At 49.1% G+C, this 14419-nt stretch overlaps 6 protein-coding genes across 6 annotated transcripts; 3 read left to right on the top strand and 3 right to left on the bottom strand.

The window, feature by feature from the left end:
• Positions 1–11: 11 nt before the first annotated feature.
• On the bottom strand, positions 12–1742 carry F5891DRAFT_940814 (pyridoxal phosphate-dependent transferase; the record flags this gene model as incomplete). The annotated part of the gene is made up of 9 exons (XM_041374298.1): positions 12–134; positions 184–238; positions 288–361; positions 414–685; positions 734–827; positions 883–1024; positions 1073–1262; positions 1315–1553; positions 1609–1742. The coding sequence occupies 9 exons, from the start codon at positions 1740–1742 to the stop codon at positions 12–14; spliced, it is 1323 nt and encodes a 440-aa protein (XP_041232903.1).
• Positions 1743–2119: 377 nt separating this feature from the next.
• Positions 2120–5504, top strand: F5891DRAFT_975054 (uncharacterized protein; the record flags this gene model as incomplete). Its single annotated transcript, XM_041376486.1, has 12 exons — positions 2120–2166; positions 2218–2720; positions 2760–2828; positions 2866–2999; positions 3066–3153; positions 3202–3341; positions 3391–3749; positions 3803–4386; positions 4429–4853; positions 4910–4912; positions 4967–5256; positions 5315–5504. The coding sequence occupies 12 exons, from the start codon at positions 2120–2122 to the stop codon at positions 5502–5504; spliced, it is 2832 nt and encodes a 943-aa protein (XP_041232904.1).
• A 348-nt stretch (positions 5505–5852) lies between these two features.
• Positions 5853–6953, bottom strand: F5891DRAFT_367165 (uncharacterized protein). Its single transcript, XM_041371566.1, has 4 exons — positions 6751–6953; positions 6464–6665; positions 6210–6406; positions 5853–6155 (listed from the first exon to the last, which is right to left on the bottom strand). The coding sequence occupies exons 1-4, from the start codon at positions 6927–6929 to the stop codon at positions 5939–5941; spliced, it is 795 nt and encodes a 264-aa protein (XP_041232905.1). The 5' UTR covers positions 6930–6953; the 3' UTR covers positions 5853–5938.
• Positions 6954–7012: 59 nt separating this feature from the next.
• Positions 7013–8493, bottom strand: F5891DRAFT_1001160 (PI31 proteasome regulator N-terminal-domain-containing protein). The gene is made up of 4 exons (XM_041360156.1): positions 8416–8493; positions 7977–8357; positions 7248–7925; positions 7013–7198 (listed from the first exon to the last, which is right to left on the bottom strand). The coding sequence occupies exons 2-4, from the start codon at positions 8301–8303 to the stop codon at positions 7181–7183; spliced, it is 1023 nt and encodes a 340-aa protein (XP_041232906.1). The 5' UTR covers positions 8304–8357; positions 8416–8493; the 3' UTR covers positions 7013–7180.
• Positions 8411–12195, top strand: F5891DRAFT_1001163 (P-loop containing nucleoside triphosphate hydrolase protein). The gene is made up of 8 exons (XM_041360157.1): positions 8411–8953; positions 9019–9781; positions 9834–10110; positions 10163–11009; positions 11059–11642; positions 11710–11746; positions 11800–11885; positions 11944–12195. The coding sequence occupies exons 1-8, from the start codon at positions 8452–8454 to the stop codon at positions 12055–12057; spliced, it is 3210 nt and encodes a 1069-aa protein (XP_041232907.1). The 5' UTR covers positions 8411–8451; the 3' UTR covers positions 12058–12195.
• Positions 12196–12667: 472 nt separating this feature from the next.
• Positions 12668–14366, top strand: F5891DRAFT_367350 (NADP-dependent oxidoreductase domain-containing protein). Its single transcript, XM_041371567.1, has 6 exons — positions 12668–12991; positions 13057–13138; positions 13190–13414; positions 13472–13622; positions 13681–14054; positions 14110–14366. The coding sequence occupies exons 1-6, from the start codon at positions 12750–12752 to the stop codon at positions 14200–14202; spliced, it is 1167 nt and encodes a 388-aa protein (XP_041232908.1). The 5' UTR covers positions 12668–12749; the 3' UTR covers positions 14203–14366.
• The last annotated feature ends 53 nt before the right edge of the window (positions 14367–14419 follow it).

Genomic DNA, 14419 nt, shown 5'->3' on the forward strand with positions numbered 1-14419 from the left:
ATGTCTAGATTCTACACAAGATACTCCGCTAAACGTTGCAAACGCTCTCCAGCCTGCCTGAGTGTCTCCACATCCTTGCAGAATGCGAAACGCGCAAAGTTCTCACCGATAGTGCAATGCTCCTCACAATAGAACTATGCGATTGCATGAATATTGGTTCAACCTTGAAGCGTACTGACTTACCTCGCTGACAGGGATAGATGATACACCAATTTCAAGGGCGATAAACCAACAGGCCCTGAGTCGTGACCGGTTAGAACGAACAGAGCAAAAATGAGTACACATACTTGAAATCACGTCCTCGGCCTTGGACTGGCTCCGGAAAGGGGTAGTCCTCAGGGAAATTGACGCGTGAGATATCCTGGAGATGATACATGTCAGTTGGTTATCTCGTCAGTGCAACCGGTACGTACTAGAAGCACGAAGTAGCTGCCTTCGGGATGACTGTATTTCATACCAAGCCTATCGAACGCGTTTAGGAGTATGTTACGTCGCTCTTGATATTCCTTGAGCTGATTCTCGAAGAAACCACGTTCCGCAGCTTGCTCAAGTCCAGCAGCAGCAGCCTCCTGTAGCGGAGAGTTTGAGCAGAACACGATTCGCGTGCAGGCGGCGAGAGTGGGAAAGATGATTGATGGCGGGCCAATTAACCAACCTACACGCCAGCCTGTGGCAGCGAACGCCTCTGGCACATAACGTAAGATGGACCTTTATGGCCGAACTATTTACTCACTGCCAGCAGACAACACAGTTACTGTGCGGTCCCACATGCCCGGTAACGTGGCAAAGCGGACGTGTTCCTTTCCGTCAAAGACGAGACAGTCGTACTGGAAGCAAGTAATCGTTGCATAAAACCTATAGCAACACGAACAGGAAACATACCACTTCATCTGCCATCACTAAAAGATTGAATTCTTCTGCGAGAGCAGCTATTTTCTCCAACTCTTCTCTCGTGAATACTTTACCGACGGGGTTATGAGGGGTATTGATAATAAGCATTTTTGCCTTTGGAGTGATAGCACGGCTGTAAGGCTATAAATAAACACTTTGATCTGAAGATGAGTCTGCATACCGCAATTCATCAAAGTCGATCGTCCAGTTACTATTATTTGGTGTCACAGCATCCGTTTGAGGATGAAGGGGGACATAGACAGGCGTTCCGCCATTGAAGGTGACGGATGGTAGATATTGGTCGAAGAAAGGCTCGAACATGATCACCTCATCTCCCTGCTCAAGGAAGGCGGTGAAAACGGAATATTGTCCTATAAAGCCCTGAACTACTGATTGACTCATCTGCAGAATTACTAGACGAACCTTGGTTTGCTCCACTTGTTACGAGAATCTCAGTCTCGACATCGAGAACTCTGTTGAAGGACTTCTCATAAAAGTTTTTGATGGCGTTCCGGAGACGAATGCGCCCCTTTGGATGGGAGTAGTGGTTGGGTAAAAGCGATCTGAGAGCTTCATCTGCGGCATCTGTGACCCATTTTGGGGGCGGGAAGTTCATATACCCTTGTCCAAGATTGATACAGTCTGCGGGAAGGTTCGCTGCACTAAAGAAGATTGATGAATTGGCACCAAATTATCACAAGATATAGATCAAGTTACTTGTAAATTGACCACACGTCTTGCGCCAGCGCCCGACCACCACGAAGTCGCGAGGAGAAGGGAATGAGGTTGGAGCGATCGCCATTGAGGGCGCCTTTGGAAAAATGAGCCAAATTTCCACCAAGAGAAGACATAAAACGATATTGAGTGATAATATTGAGAGGACTGCGTTGAATGACACGGAAAGCTGATAGCAGAGTCATCATCAATATCAAATATTTATGATCGCAGCGGGTGCAATTGATGATATCCTCCCGCGATTATGTAAACACCATATTGCGACTGCGGGCCTGTCAAGGCATCAAGCAAAACGCGTTTCACATCTGCTTGAAACCCGGAACCACGTTTGTTGTCCTATCGATGTTGCAACGATAACTCGCGGCTAGCACCGGGGCAAATGACACGACTCCCTTTAGTCGAACTCCAAAATGGCATTTTATTCCCACAGCAGTGCCATCGGAAACCTTACTGATCATCGAGTGAGAGCAGAAACGCGTTAGTTCCGTCCACCATGGCCACTCCAGAACTGGGAAAACCTCATTTAGGGACTATCGAGGAGTGCGCATTCTTTGGCTTTTATACGCGTCCTTGAATACTGACAACTGTCAGGTCTGGCTTGTCTGACACACAGTTGTCCCGAACTGCTAGCGATGTTTCTGACCAGAGTGATGAAGAAGGATTCACATACCCTGAATCAGACTCGGAAGAGGAGGAATTCGTTTACCCTGGTACCACTGAGGAGACCGCTGCTGTTGCTGGTGGAGGGGAGTCACCTTCCTCAGAAAATATGGCCACTTCCATTACGGATCCAGAAGCAGAGCAAGAACAAATACCCATCTCACTTCCTATGATGCCAGTAGATGTAATTGCATCTCCAGTATCTTCGCCAGCTATACCCGCAACCCAACCTCATCCATCTCCTGCCCAGTTGGAAGCTTTGTCTGCAGCTGCTTCTTCTGGGGACCTGTCTCTTTTGAAGAAGCTCTTCCAGACAGCTTCGCAAGGCAGTCAAGTTGAGGCCTTTGCACTATCAAATGACGCGTCCCCTCGAACAGGCTTCACTGTTTTGCATGCCGCAGCTAGTCGAGGTTACTTAGACATTGTCAAGTGGCGTGAGTGATAACCTTCATTATTCCTTATATGTGCTCAAGTCACCGTCGTCTCAGTGGTAGAAGATTGTGGTGCAATTCCAGATCTAGAGGATCGCGAGGGAGAAGTAGGTGAAGACCATTAATACACACACATTGACGCTGACAGGTCACAAGACTGCTTTACACAAAGCCGCTCTTCATGGCCACCTACCAATTATCACATATTTGCTACCGGATAGAGCAGACGTGAATGCTCGCGATGCTGACGGCTGGACAGCTCTCCACAACGCCTGTTCAAAAGTATGTCTTACTGATAACATTATTGTCAATTTTCCTGCAAAGAATCTTACGCTTATTGGGTGACAGGGCTATCTTGACATTGTGAGGTGGTTATGTGAGCATGGAGGTATCTCTAGTGTGGATGTTCGGAGTAAAGGTGGATGGACTCCTCTCAGTACGTGTTCAAATTTTTTGTTCCATACTATCTCAAATGCTTTGCCAGTGAATGCAGCGTCAAAAGGACACTCCCCTGTCGTCATATATCTACTTACAAAGCAAGAAGCAAATCCTCTTGTCCGGAATATCTGGGGTGAGACTGCATATGACGCTGCTGCTGCAGTGTTCGAGGTATGGATATGTGAGGTGTGTCCACTTTCTTAATTGTTGTAAGCGTTTCCTTAAGTCCCCCCAGGTCCTACAAAAATCAGAAGCAGAGCGATGGCGCAGAACGACTGTCCCGTACAACCCTCTCGCGGTGCACACGACCGTCCCCTTAATCCTTTACGAGAACCAGCGCCTGGACGCACGGCTGAAAACGTTAGCAGTGTCCGGTGGGAAGCCAAAGTGGTCACACTATGGCCTTGGTAGGCCGGGTCGGCGTGCACTATTCGAGTTGAAACTACCTTCCCCAAATGACGCGGGCGCCACACTGGTTGCTGCCTGGCGAAGTGGTGTACAGCTTCCACTCATCGGAGATCCTTGGTCATTACCAGAAACCAGCTCCAGGGACAGGCCCGCCGTTGAGGACTCCGAAAGAAGTCACTTCTGGCTGTGAGGACCAGCAGGTTATTTTTGATGAGCTTTCTTACTAACCCGTCTTCTAGGTCTGATTGGACGCTGGATTACCCTGGTGTTGATGTGGAGGCAGCCTGGGAATATGCAGAGGACTTTTCCTCACTCGATGAAGCCTGGATTGCCGAACCGCCCCCTCAGCTTCAGCGTTTACTGAGCGGGAGTGGACTTATGACAGCTAGCTTGGGCACTCCTTCCAGAAGCCACAGCCGTACAAGCAGCAGTAGCTCAGTGACCTCCGCATCTGTGGCTGCACGCGCTCCGACGTGGGTAAGGCGCAGACGCTGGGTCCGCGTGATGCGTCGTAGGCTTGACATCCCACCTCTACCATTCCAGGAGCCGGATGGAGCCATGTACCATCTTGCATCTGACGGCTCTCTCGTCCCATTTACCGAGAACGACCAGGGCGATTTTGGAGAAGGTGAAGGACAGGAACTCGGAGCGATGACCTCCACAAGACTGTCATCGGCCCAGGACTACGTCTCTCGTGCTTGGTATCTAGTCGGAACTCAACGGGATGCTGTCGTCGGCGAGGAGACTTTATCTGCTGTCGAGGCAAGGCGTGCTATTGCCAAACTTGAGCGTGCAACCACTGAATTGCGACAGGGTATTCTTAGTAAGCCTTTTAATGCAGCCTCTTGACGCATCATTGAATCAGATGGTATCCAAGGCGATGGTGATACAGAACGAAAAACTCAGGCTGAAGTCCTGCTCAACACCTACAGCAGAGAGCTCGAGCGTCGCCGACTCGCGGCTGGTAACCAAAGATGGCTGATCTCCGGCCCAGATGATGATTATGTGGAAGACGACGATGAGGACGAAGAGGAGTTCCGCTACCCTGGTTATACGCCTTCAGGCGCGCCTACCCACCCAAATTCTGTTTCTCGTCCACCCACGGATTTGACTCCTCACCTCTCTCAGGCACCTGACTTCCGTGTGCCCACCCACGAAGCACCTCAGAAAGTTTTAAGTCCCAGGTGGACTGCCCCGACGCCTTACCAAGTCCATGCGCAATGGGAAAGAGACGATATGGTGTCCAATTGTAATGACTGTCATCGGCGGTTCGGATTTCTTTTAAGAAGAGTAAGTCCTACCACGTCGAGTTTTTTTTCTAATGATTGATTTGTGATCTTTCCTAGCATGTAAGATTAACCATTACCCCCACTTATTTTTCACGTCATCTGACCTTTCGTTAGCATTGTCGCAAGTGTGGTCGGATTTTTTGTGACCGTTGCTCTTCTCATCGAGCACTTCTCGATCCGTCCGTTATTGTTCGTGACCCTGTGTTTCCGGAATCCGCAGCATCCTCTTCAACTCAGCGTGTCTGTCAAGGGTGTCACGATGAAATCAATGCCAGTCTCCCCACCAGATTCTCAGGCTCCACCTCGTCCACCATGGAAAGAATCGTGGTCGATCAAAGAAGGCTCATGACCCCTGGACAGCTTCACAGGCAGGAGTCTAGTTCGCAACTAAGCGACCTTGCAGAGTAAGTCAGGGTTCTTGGTGGCACCATAACTTGTTGGTGATGATCGCGATGATCCCAGGTGCCCTGTGTGCAGCACTAGCCTTGCAGATCTTGGACTACCGGCAGAACAAGAAGCCCACGTGAAGATTTGTCTAGAAGGAGACGCTGAGACAACACCTCAAGCTGCTAAATATCTGGTTTATAAGTTACCTGGCGAGAGCGCACTTTTGGGTGTCGAATGCAAGTTTTGTTTTATTACTCTTGTGTGACAATGACAATGATGCGAGTGATTATGGTTTCACAGGTGTCATTTGTCTAGAGGAGTTTACAGAGGGTATGCATATTGTATATCCCACAAGAGTCAACTGACTGACGTTGTAAATGCAGGCGCAGTTGTAGCGAGGCTCAGCTGCTTTTGTAGTTTCCACAATGGTCCGTGAGCACTTGCCTTCAATAAGCAACAGCCATGCTGATCAATGCTCAATCTAGCTTGTTTGTCCTCGTGGCTGAAGAGAGGTAGAAGCTGCCCCATTCACGCGCGGTAGAGGAATGACGCATAGGGTATTTGTTCATTACTCAGTTCCGCTGTTTATACTCTCGAATCATGCACACTGATGTACGCTTTCTCTAACTAACGTCACATAATACGGCTACAAGTAAAATAGTGCATATCTCACACATTATAGGTATTATGCTATGCATGTCAATCACCATCCCTAGGTTCGAAAAAGGTGCTGTATCGCGCTCTGCTTTCGTCAACCCGGATAATGCTGGAGATTTCTTCGTAGTCCGGTTCGATAATGTCTTGACCTTTGACACCATCATCCTGATCGTCTTCAAACCATGTTGACGGGTCTTCGTCGTCTTCATCATCTTCATCCATATCGTCTTCAAGGTCAGAGTCCGTCGGCTTGTAGTTGCTATTCGTTTTATTTAGAACTAGCATGAAGATTGATGAATAATAAAACGCTCACATGAAGGCCCGCATTCGTGCATCCATTTCTGCTCTGGAAAGGACTTCCCCTCTGATTGGGAGTCCTATGCGCCTCTTGCGTTCATCTGATCGTTGTTGTCTCGCTGCGTCTTGGGCATGGGCACGTTGCTCCAGTTCTACTGCTTCCTGTAAACTCAGGGAGCCGACCTGTTGAGCACCATTTGGCGCGATGGGTGCCTGGAGTATCCCGAGGACATATGAGTGATCGAAAATAACATAAACGTACATACTTACGTAGCGGGACAATGCCCTGTGCTTGGCATCGATTACACGAGGCATACGCGGCTGGTCGACAATCATGATCTCGTCGGCATTAATGTTGGTCTTCTTAAGACCGTTTCGAATTTCTTCGATGCCCTCGAGTTCGAGCAGGCGAGATTCAATGGCTGCTTGCTCAGCCGAAAGACGTTGTCCGAGAGCAGACGTGCAAGCTGATCTAAAAAGAAATGCGCACAAGGTTAATAGTGGAGCCACGGAGGCTACCATCATCACGAAATACCTGGGGTAAAAAATCCACGTACGAAGAGTTTAAGAGTTTTGCATTCTGATCGTGCTGGTCATGTAGTTCTCGCACAGTCATTTGGGGGATGGATTTGGGCTTGGGCTTTGGAGGTGGGCGAAAGCCTGGGAGCACTGCGGTCTTCTTGGGACGCATTGGAGATGTAGGGGATTGGGGGCTGTGTGCGCGAAGGGGGGGCATGGTGTGCTAGAGCTAAGGGTGATACTTATTGCTGCTATTATGAGCGACCGGCTTTATAGCCCGCTTAATCCAGCAGGTTGCCGTTTTGGGCTTACCAGCGCGCAGTGATACACAGCGAGCTACAACGTTGTACAAGCGGCTAGCTAAGAGGGTACAAATACATCTTATATTCTTGCAACCGTATTTATCACTCTCAATGCTCGTTATAATTCATCAGTTATACAAAATTCACAACTTTTCACATCGCGTTCTCACATAAACATATCTCCCTGTTTCAAGGTAAGCATCTACAATTGTTTTACTGTAGTGCACACTCACGGCTCCAGGGGGCATAAACTCGTCATTATCGGGATCTCTTACATTCCCGCTTCCCGGAGGTCCACGCCGGGGCCTCCCATTGAAACTTGGGTTGAAGGGACCAGGATTTGGTCCTATCGGATCAAAACGAGCACCCGGTGGGGCTCCCATCGGAGGGAGATAGCCGTCCCCACCCCATGGTCCTCGCATCTCCTGTCCCCGGTTACCTCTCATACCAAATATAGGGTGACCTGGACCAACAAACATTCCGTCTCCTCCATTGCCGGGGAATAGTGAAGGAGGCTGGAAAGGGTTGATGCCACCGAAAGGATCAAGGTCTTGACGACCGATCTCCAGCGGATTACGAGGTCGCAAACCGGGGGGTAAGAAGTATGGGTCATCTGGATAAGGTGGCGAGTCTGGTCGTGGAGGGGCAGGAGGAGGAATCTCCGCGCGGGGGGCGGATCCAGCATTGCTGGATGAATCCTCAGTTTCTTCGATATATCCTTCTTTGCGCAGTCCCGGAATGAGTTTCTGTATTATCTTGAGTTTGAGCTGAGATATGAAATCTGTTATACGGTTGGACGAAATGAAGCCATGGACCAGCGGTGGGGTGTCCGACTTGGCTGCGTCATAGGGGTAAAACGATGGTGAGACAAAGTCGTTTGTTGCAACATCCAGAGACGTAGACTTGTCGCTCTAAAATTCTAAATTAAATACTGTTTTTCGAATCCATAAAACCTGACGCACTTCGACAGCAATGGCGCTGATCAATGTACGCTGACCGAGCTTGATGACCTTCACAACAAACTCAAGACCGCTTTGGTCATGCCTGTAACGAAAGGTACGATCTACCAGTCCTTTTGTGTTCCAGTCATCAGGAAGAACATTGTTAGGGTGTTCCTTTGCGGAAGATGTGTCATCCGTTGCAATTAAACGAAACGAGAGTGCAGAAAAGGCTGTGTGAACAAGCGCTGCCAAACCATCATGGGAAGACGTTAATGTCTTGTTTGTCGGTGGTAGTAAGTTAAGAAGAAGTCCAACAAGTGCAGAAGGATCCAATACGTTGTTAGCCATGAATTGAGTCCTGCAGGTATTGTAGCAAGCAAGATAGTCGTTTGGATCATCCTACTATAGCTTACTTATTAGTCAAGACCTTCCAGGTCTAACAAGACCAAACAACACTTACTTCAAGACCACCACCACCAAGTCGTTGTATACAAGCATGGTGCGCAGGGATAGATCATATTCCCCGGACACGTCAAACAAAAGGGTAAGACCATCTCATCGTTCACCCCGGTCTCCTTCGCCGACCAGGCGAAATACCCAAAGACCTAGCAGGAGATACGATGACGAACGTGATAATAGAGAACGTGATCGCCCGAGAGACCGGGATAGGGAACGTGATAAAGACCGCTATCGTGACGACAGGTATCGCGATGATAGACACAGAGACGATAGGCGCCGTGACAGTTACAGGGATGACAGAAGAGACGACCGTCGGCGCTCCCGTTCAACGGACCGCAAAGACCGGGAAAGACGACCGCTATCCCCTCCTCCAAAACCTCAAGCAGCCGTAGGTGCCACGCAAACTCCTCCACCTGAAGATGAGAAACTCAAGGCGAAGAGGGCAAAGCTGGAGGCTTGGAAGAAGGACCGCGAAGCCAAGAAGGCTCTTGATGAGGCTAAAGTCAAAGCTATGGCTCTCGCAGGCAAATCTGCACCAGGTGAGCACATTTTTAATATGAGTGGCACTTCATGATTTCACACCACTTGATCCATGCCTTATTAGTTTCTGCCCCGACCGCAACGACCGCCAAACCTGGGACTTCTCTGAACCGTGCAGCCCTCACAGGTCTCGGGCTCAAAGGTCTTCCCCTCAAACCTGAAGTTCTAAAAGTATCAAAGGGTGCTGCGGCCATGGACGATTCAGACGAGACCAAGCAACGGAAGCTTGAGACCCTTGGCGAAATGCCTGCTGTCGACATGACAATGGCGGATGGAGAAGCTAGTGTTGGCGACCTGGAAGTTGACGACGACGACGAAGAGGCGAACAGGATGGACCAAGCGATCAAAAGCAAGGCTGCAGACGCCATGGAAGAGGACGAGGACGCGGTCGACCCCCTCGATGCCTTCATGTCGAGTGTGTCGGTTGAAGTGAAGAAGGTCGACGAGGAAGACTTGAAAAAGATGATCGGCGTCAAAGGCATATCTTCTAAACCTCTCGCCGAACGTATGGGCGATGATGGGGAGGATGAAGTCATGGAAACCGTTGTTGTGGAAGACGAGCTTGATACTACCGATCTTAATCCTGAAGACATCCTTGCTCTTGCGGCAAAGAAAGCAAAGAAGAAAGATATCGCCGCTGTCGACCATTCTCGTGTCAAATATGAGCCCTTCCGGAAGGAATTTTATGTTCCCCCTCCAGACATTGCTGCTATGACAGACGAGGAAGCTGACCTCTTGCGACTAGAACTTGACGGCATCAAAATCCGTGGTATTGACTGCCCTCGGCCAGTGACCAAGTGGAGTCATTTTGGTCTTCCAGCAAGCTGGTAGGTATCAACTACTTTTCGAAGTCTAGTCCTTGACTGACGTATTTCAAAGTTTGGATGTTATCAAACGCCTCAATTATGTTGCACCAACTGCCATTCAAGCTCAAGCTATCCCTGCAATTATGTCTGGTCGCGACGTTATTGGTGTGGCAAAGACAGGTTCAGGGAAGACCATAGCATTTCTCCTCCCTTTGTTCCGTCACATCAAGGACCAGCGGCCCCTGGAGCAGATGGAAGGCCCTCTTGCCATCGTCATGACTCCTACCCGCGAGCTGGCAGTGCAAATTCATCGAGAATGCAAGCCATTCTTACGGGTGATGAACCTTCGTGTATGTTCTCGTATCTTTGATCTATCCATAATATCTTATTCCGCATCATTAGGCTGTGTGCGCATATGGTGGTTCCCCAATCAAGGACCAGATTGCTGAGCTGAAGAAGGGTGCTGAGATCATTGTATGCACACCTGGCCGCATGATCGACCTCCTCACTGCCAATTCTGGCCGGGTGACCAACCTTAAGCGTGTCACTTATGTGGTTCTTGATGAAGCTGATCGGATGTTTGACATGGGTTTTGAACCTCAAGTCATGAAGATCATCAACAACATTCGACCTGACCGTCAAACGGTGCTCTTCTCTGCGACGTTCCCAAAACAAATGGACTCTCTTGCAAGGAAAATTCTACAGAAACCTCTTGAAATCACTGTTGGCGGGCGTTCTGTGGTCGCCGCGGAGATCGAGCAGATTGTTGAAGTGCGTCCAGAGGAGTCCAAGTTCAATCGCCTCTTGGATATCCTGGGGCAGATGTACAACGAGGACCCTGAGTGCCGTACTCTCATCTTTGTCGACAGACAGGAAGCTGCTGATAACTTGCTCCGCGACCTTATGCGCAAAGGGTACTTATGTATGTCCCTGCATGGAGGCAAGGATCAGGTTGATCGCGATTCTACCATTGCCGACTTTAAATCTGGAGTTGTTCCCATCGTCATCGCTACTTCTGTCGCTGCTCGTGGTTTGGATGTCAAACAGCTTAAGCTTGTTATCAACTTCGACGCACCTAATCATATGGAAGACTATGTTCATCGCGCTGGTCGTACGGGGAGAGCAGGCAATAAAGGCACATGTGTTACATTCATAACTCCTGAACAAGAGAGGTACTCTGTTGATATCTACCGTGCGCTTAAGGCAAGTAATGCAGCTGTTCCAAGTGAGCTTGAGGAGCTGGCCAACGGTATGTTTCGCTCAATTATATTCGTGATCTAGGCTTATTACGTCGTTAGGCTTCTTGGAAAAGGTCAAGTCTGGGAAGGCGCAAGTTGCAGGCTCAGGATTTGGTGGCAAAGGTCTTGACAGGCTCGATAAGGAGCGTGAAGCTAAAGATCGGGCTGAGCGGAAAGCTTACGGTGAACCCGAAGAAGAAAAAGTTGATGAAGCTGCTGTCAAGACTCCCACGACTGCTGGGGATGATATGACATTCGGCAACTTCAAAGTCGAAATCAAGCGTGGTCCCGCCCCTGATTCTTCGAAGGGGTTACTCGGAGTAGCCGGAGCAGCTGCAGCTGCTAGGCGACTCGCACATGCAAAGGAAGAAGAGAAGCTTCAGGCGTCACTCAAAGCTGCCCAGGATGCTGCTGCGCGTGCAGGGAAAGACACAGCCGCGCATAAGCAAGCCCTCAGTGTCATGGCAAAGCTGAACGCACAGATGAAGGCAACGAGGCTGGTCCTGCAGTCTCAAATTCAGGCAGACGAAAGTGGTCTCAGAAAAGCCAACCTCGACTCTACAGACTTCCACGCGATCATACCCATCAATGATTACCCGCAGAAGGCCAGATGGAGGGTCACCAACAAGGAAACTATGGTTCAGGTGCGTTGTCCATAGTTACGTGTTTGGTTTTTGGCCATATACTCACTCATATTTTTCCCTTGGTTAGCTTATTGATATGACAGGCGCATCAGTCACCAACAAAGGTTTGTCCAGAAGCATGACTGTTCGGTATCTTAATTTGACCTGATTGTAACAGGTATATATTACGAATCTGGGAAAGAGCCTCCTCTGGAAGGCCCACCCAAACTCCATCTGCTGATCGAGTCCAACGAGGAATACAGGGTGAGCGGATTGCATTACGCGTTACTCGGTGCAGTCCACTGAATTGACACTCTTTTAGGTGGAACAAGCTGTGCGAGAGATCAAACGTTTGCTCATCGAAGCGTCTGCTGCAGCACTGCAAGCAGAAATGCGGAATCCCACTGCAGTGGCGGGGAGATACAGCGTTGTGTAGAGCTCCGGGTCTGCTTCGATGTATGGTGTTGTGCAGCCCCGACAGTAGTCGTGCTATGTTGATATGTCCCTGACTAACGTGCTACTCGCGAATTTATATACCGTAAGAACGCAAGGAATTACTTGTGTTTTATAGTAGTTGTAATTTAACCTCTAGATCTCGATCGATCGATTACTCGCTGACGGCATGCGGTCATGGCCTCCTCCTCCCTCCAAGGTGTCACGTGACCTTCCAAACCGAAATCTGAACTTTTTATTGTACGCATCGGTCGTGACTCGTCTGCTCCCACTGAGATCTGTTGATGTTCCTTCGGGAGGCTCCAGTCTACATATTCACTACGAGATCTCTTTATCAATCACGCAGATCAGAAACATGACTCATCTTTATTCTGACCATTTTATGTATTGTGACGCGTACTATCAGCCTGTCTTACACATGTTCATGACAAACGCGTGAGTGACTCGGTTCCGACCTCGCGGATGATTAGCTCACTCGAACCTGCCGATACACTACGTAGGCTGACTTGAGGTTTGTGCGGTACAACTTACTCAGACAACTGACGCGTTTCTCTGGCATCACAGTGATTACACGGTGGTGCTGACGAGGTGTCAAGGTGGAAAACATGTATAAAATGCTGCCAACCTTCACACAAACTACATTTCAACAACTCCAACCCACTCAACTCTACAACCATGTCTAATGAAAGGACTTCGTTTTGGGCACCCGTGCCAAAGCCATCATCTAGGCTAGCGCGATATCGCGCATTATCCCCTCATGCGGGCGTTCATGTCTCACCCTTACAACTCGGTGCCATGAGCATCGGTGACAAGTGGGAGAAATTTGGGTTGGGTAGTATGGACAAGATATCCTCATTCAAGCTCCTCGACGCCTTCTACGATGCCGGGGGGAACTTCATCGACACTGCCAATAACTAGTGGGTATTGTGTCGCAGTCATGTTGAATTCGTCCTCGTCGCTGACACACTTCACAACCTCTCAGTCAAGATCAAAGTTCTGAAGAATTCATCGGAGAGTGGGCAGAGGAACGGGGGATCCGTGACCAGCTCGTGATCGCTACAAAAGTAACTTTGGCACTCTATTATATAGTTCGATGCTGATGCACATTGATTAAGTACACGACCAATTACCAGCGCGGTAACGACGCCATTCGCCAGAAGGTATCATATACCGGTAACAACGTCAAATCGATGCACCTCAGCGTTGAGGCCAGTTTGAAGAAACTGAGGACTTCATATATCGACATTCTGTACGTGCACTGGTGGGACTGGGATACTTCCGTCGAAGAGGTCATGAACGGTCTGCATGTACTGGTGCAACAAGGGAAAGTTTTGTATCTCGTGAGTGTCCCTATTTCTATGCTGACATGAACATCTGTTAACATGTATCGCTGGTAGGGCATCTCAGACTCTCCTGCTTGGGTCGTGTCCAAAGCGAACCAGTATGCTCGGGATCATGGAAAATCACCGTTTGTGATCTACCAAGGTGCTTGGAATGTCATGCTTCGGGACTTTGAACGAGATATCATACCAATGGCCCGCTCCGAAGGTAGATCAACCTTGTTGCTCGCTATCTGGCGCCTCCACTTACGTTCACCCCTGCATAGGTCTTGCACTTGCCCCTTGGAATGTTCTTGCCGGTGGAAAAATTCGAACCGACGAAGAAGAGGAGCGCCGCCGACAGACAGGAGAGAAAGGTCGCATGCTCATGAGTCCCAACTGGGAACGCAACGAGACGGAGAGGGCGATGAGCGCAGCATTAGAGAAGGTCGCGAAAGAAGTTGGTGCTAAACACATCACAGCTGTGGCCATTGCATATCTTATGCAGAAGACGCCCTATGTGTTCCCGATTATTGGTGGGCGAAAAGTGGAGCAGCTGGAGGCCAACTTGGAGTCTCTGGCGATTTCGCTAACACCCGAGCATGTGAAGTATTTGGAGAGCATCATTCCTTTCGATCCCGGCTTCCCCTCCTCGATAATTGTGAGTCACATCAGCGCTTTGTTGTGTCAGATTACTGAGGTTTGATTCCATTCAGGGTGATGGCAAGCAATACAATTTCCTATTGAGTCATACTGCATATTTGGAGAAGCAGCCGCAGGAGGAACCCATAGTTCCAGATGTTGATTAGTATGGCACTGCTTGTATATGATATCCTCGGGAAGTTATGATCATAACTCTACAGTGTGTCTATTACCGTCTGGCTCTAATGTTTGCAAAAATATTCCTCGTATATTGTGACAAAGATTTGGGTAGTGAGCAGTTGAGAACCCTAGCGGTATCCTACAGTGATTATTTATCCTCTCGAGCAGACAAAAAGTACACCAGATCAAAGATATAGAAGTGCC

This window comes from Suillus fuscotomentosus (genome assembly GCF_016647785.1).
Source record: "Suillus fuscotomentosus strain FC203 chromosome Unknown F5891scaffold_3, whole genome shotgun sequence".
Lineage (NCBI taxonomy): Eukaryota > Fungi > Basidiomycota > Agaricomycetes > Boletales > Suillaceae > Suillus > Suillus fuscotomentosus.

Bases quoted from the DNA above. Each gene is read 5' to 3' on its own strand.
- F5891DRAFT_367165 (XM_041371566.1), bottom strand. From the start codon at position 6,929: ATGCCCCCCCTTCGCGCACACAGCCCCCAATCCCCTACATCTCCAATG. The intron at 6,666-6,750 runs GTACGTGGATTT...ATTTCTTTTTAG, and splicing joins GCAAAACTCTTAAACTCTTC to ATCAGCTTGCACGTCTGCTC. The intron at 6,407-6,463 runs GTAAGTATGTAC...GGGATACTCCAG, and splicing joins ACAGGGCATTGTCCCGCTAC to GCACCCATCGCGCCAAATGG.
- F5891DRAFT_1001160 (XM_041360156.1), bottom strand. From the start codon at position 8,303: ATGGCTAACAACGTATTGGATCCTTCTGCACTTGTTGGACTTCTTCTT. The intron at 7,926-7,976 runs GTGCGTCAGGTT...TTAGAATTTTAG, and splicing joins TCAGCGCCATTGCTGTCGAA to AGCGACAAGTCTACGTCTCT.
- F5891DRAFT_1001163 (XM_041360157.1), top strand. From the start codon at position 8,452: ATGGTGCGCAGGGATAGATCATATTCCCCGGACACGTCAAACAAAAGG. The intron at 10,111-10,162 runs GTATGTTCTCGT...CCGCATCATTAG, and splicing joins TACGGGTGATGAACCTTCGT to GCTGTGTGCGCATATGGTGG. The intron at 11,886-11,943 runs GTGAGCGGATTG...ACACTCTTTTAG, and splicing joins AGTCCAACGAGGAATACAGG to GTGGAACAAGCTGTGCGAGA.
- F5891DRAFT_367350 (XM_041371567.1), top strand. From the start codon at position 12,750: ATGTCTAATGAAAGGACTTCGTTTTGGGCACCCGTGCCAAAGCCATCA. The intron at 12,992-13,056 runs GTGGGTATTGTG...ACAACCTCTCAG, and splicing joins ATCGACACTGCCAATAACTA to TCAAGATCAAAGTTCTGAAG. The intron at 13,623-13,680 runs GTAGATCAACCT...ACCCCTGCATAG, and splicing joins ACCAATGGCCCGCTCCGAAG to GTCTTGCACTTGCCCCTTGG.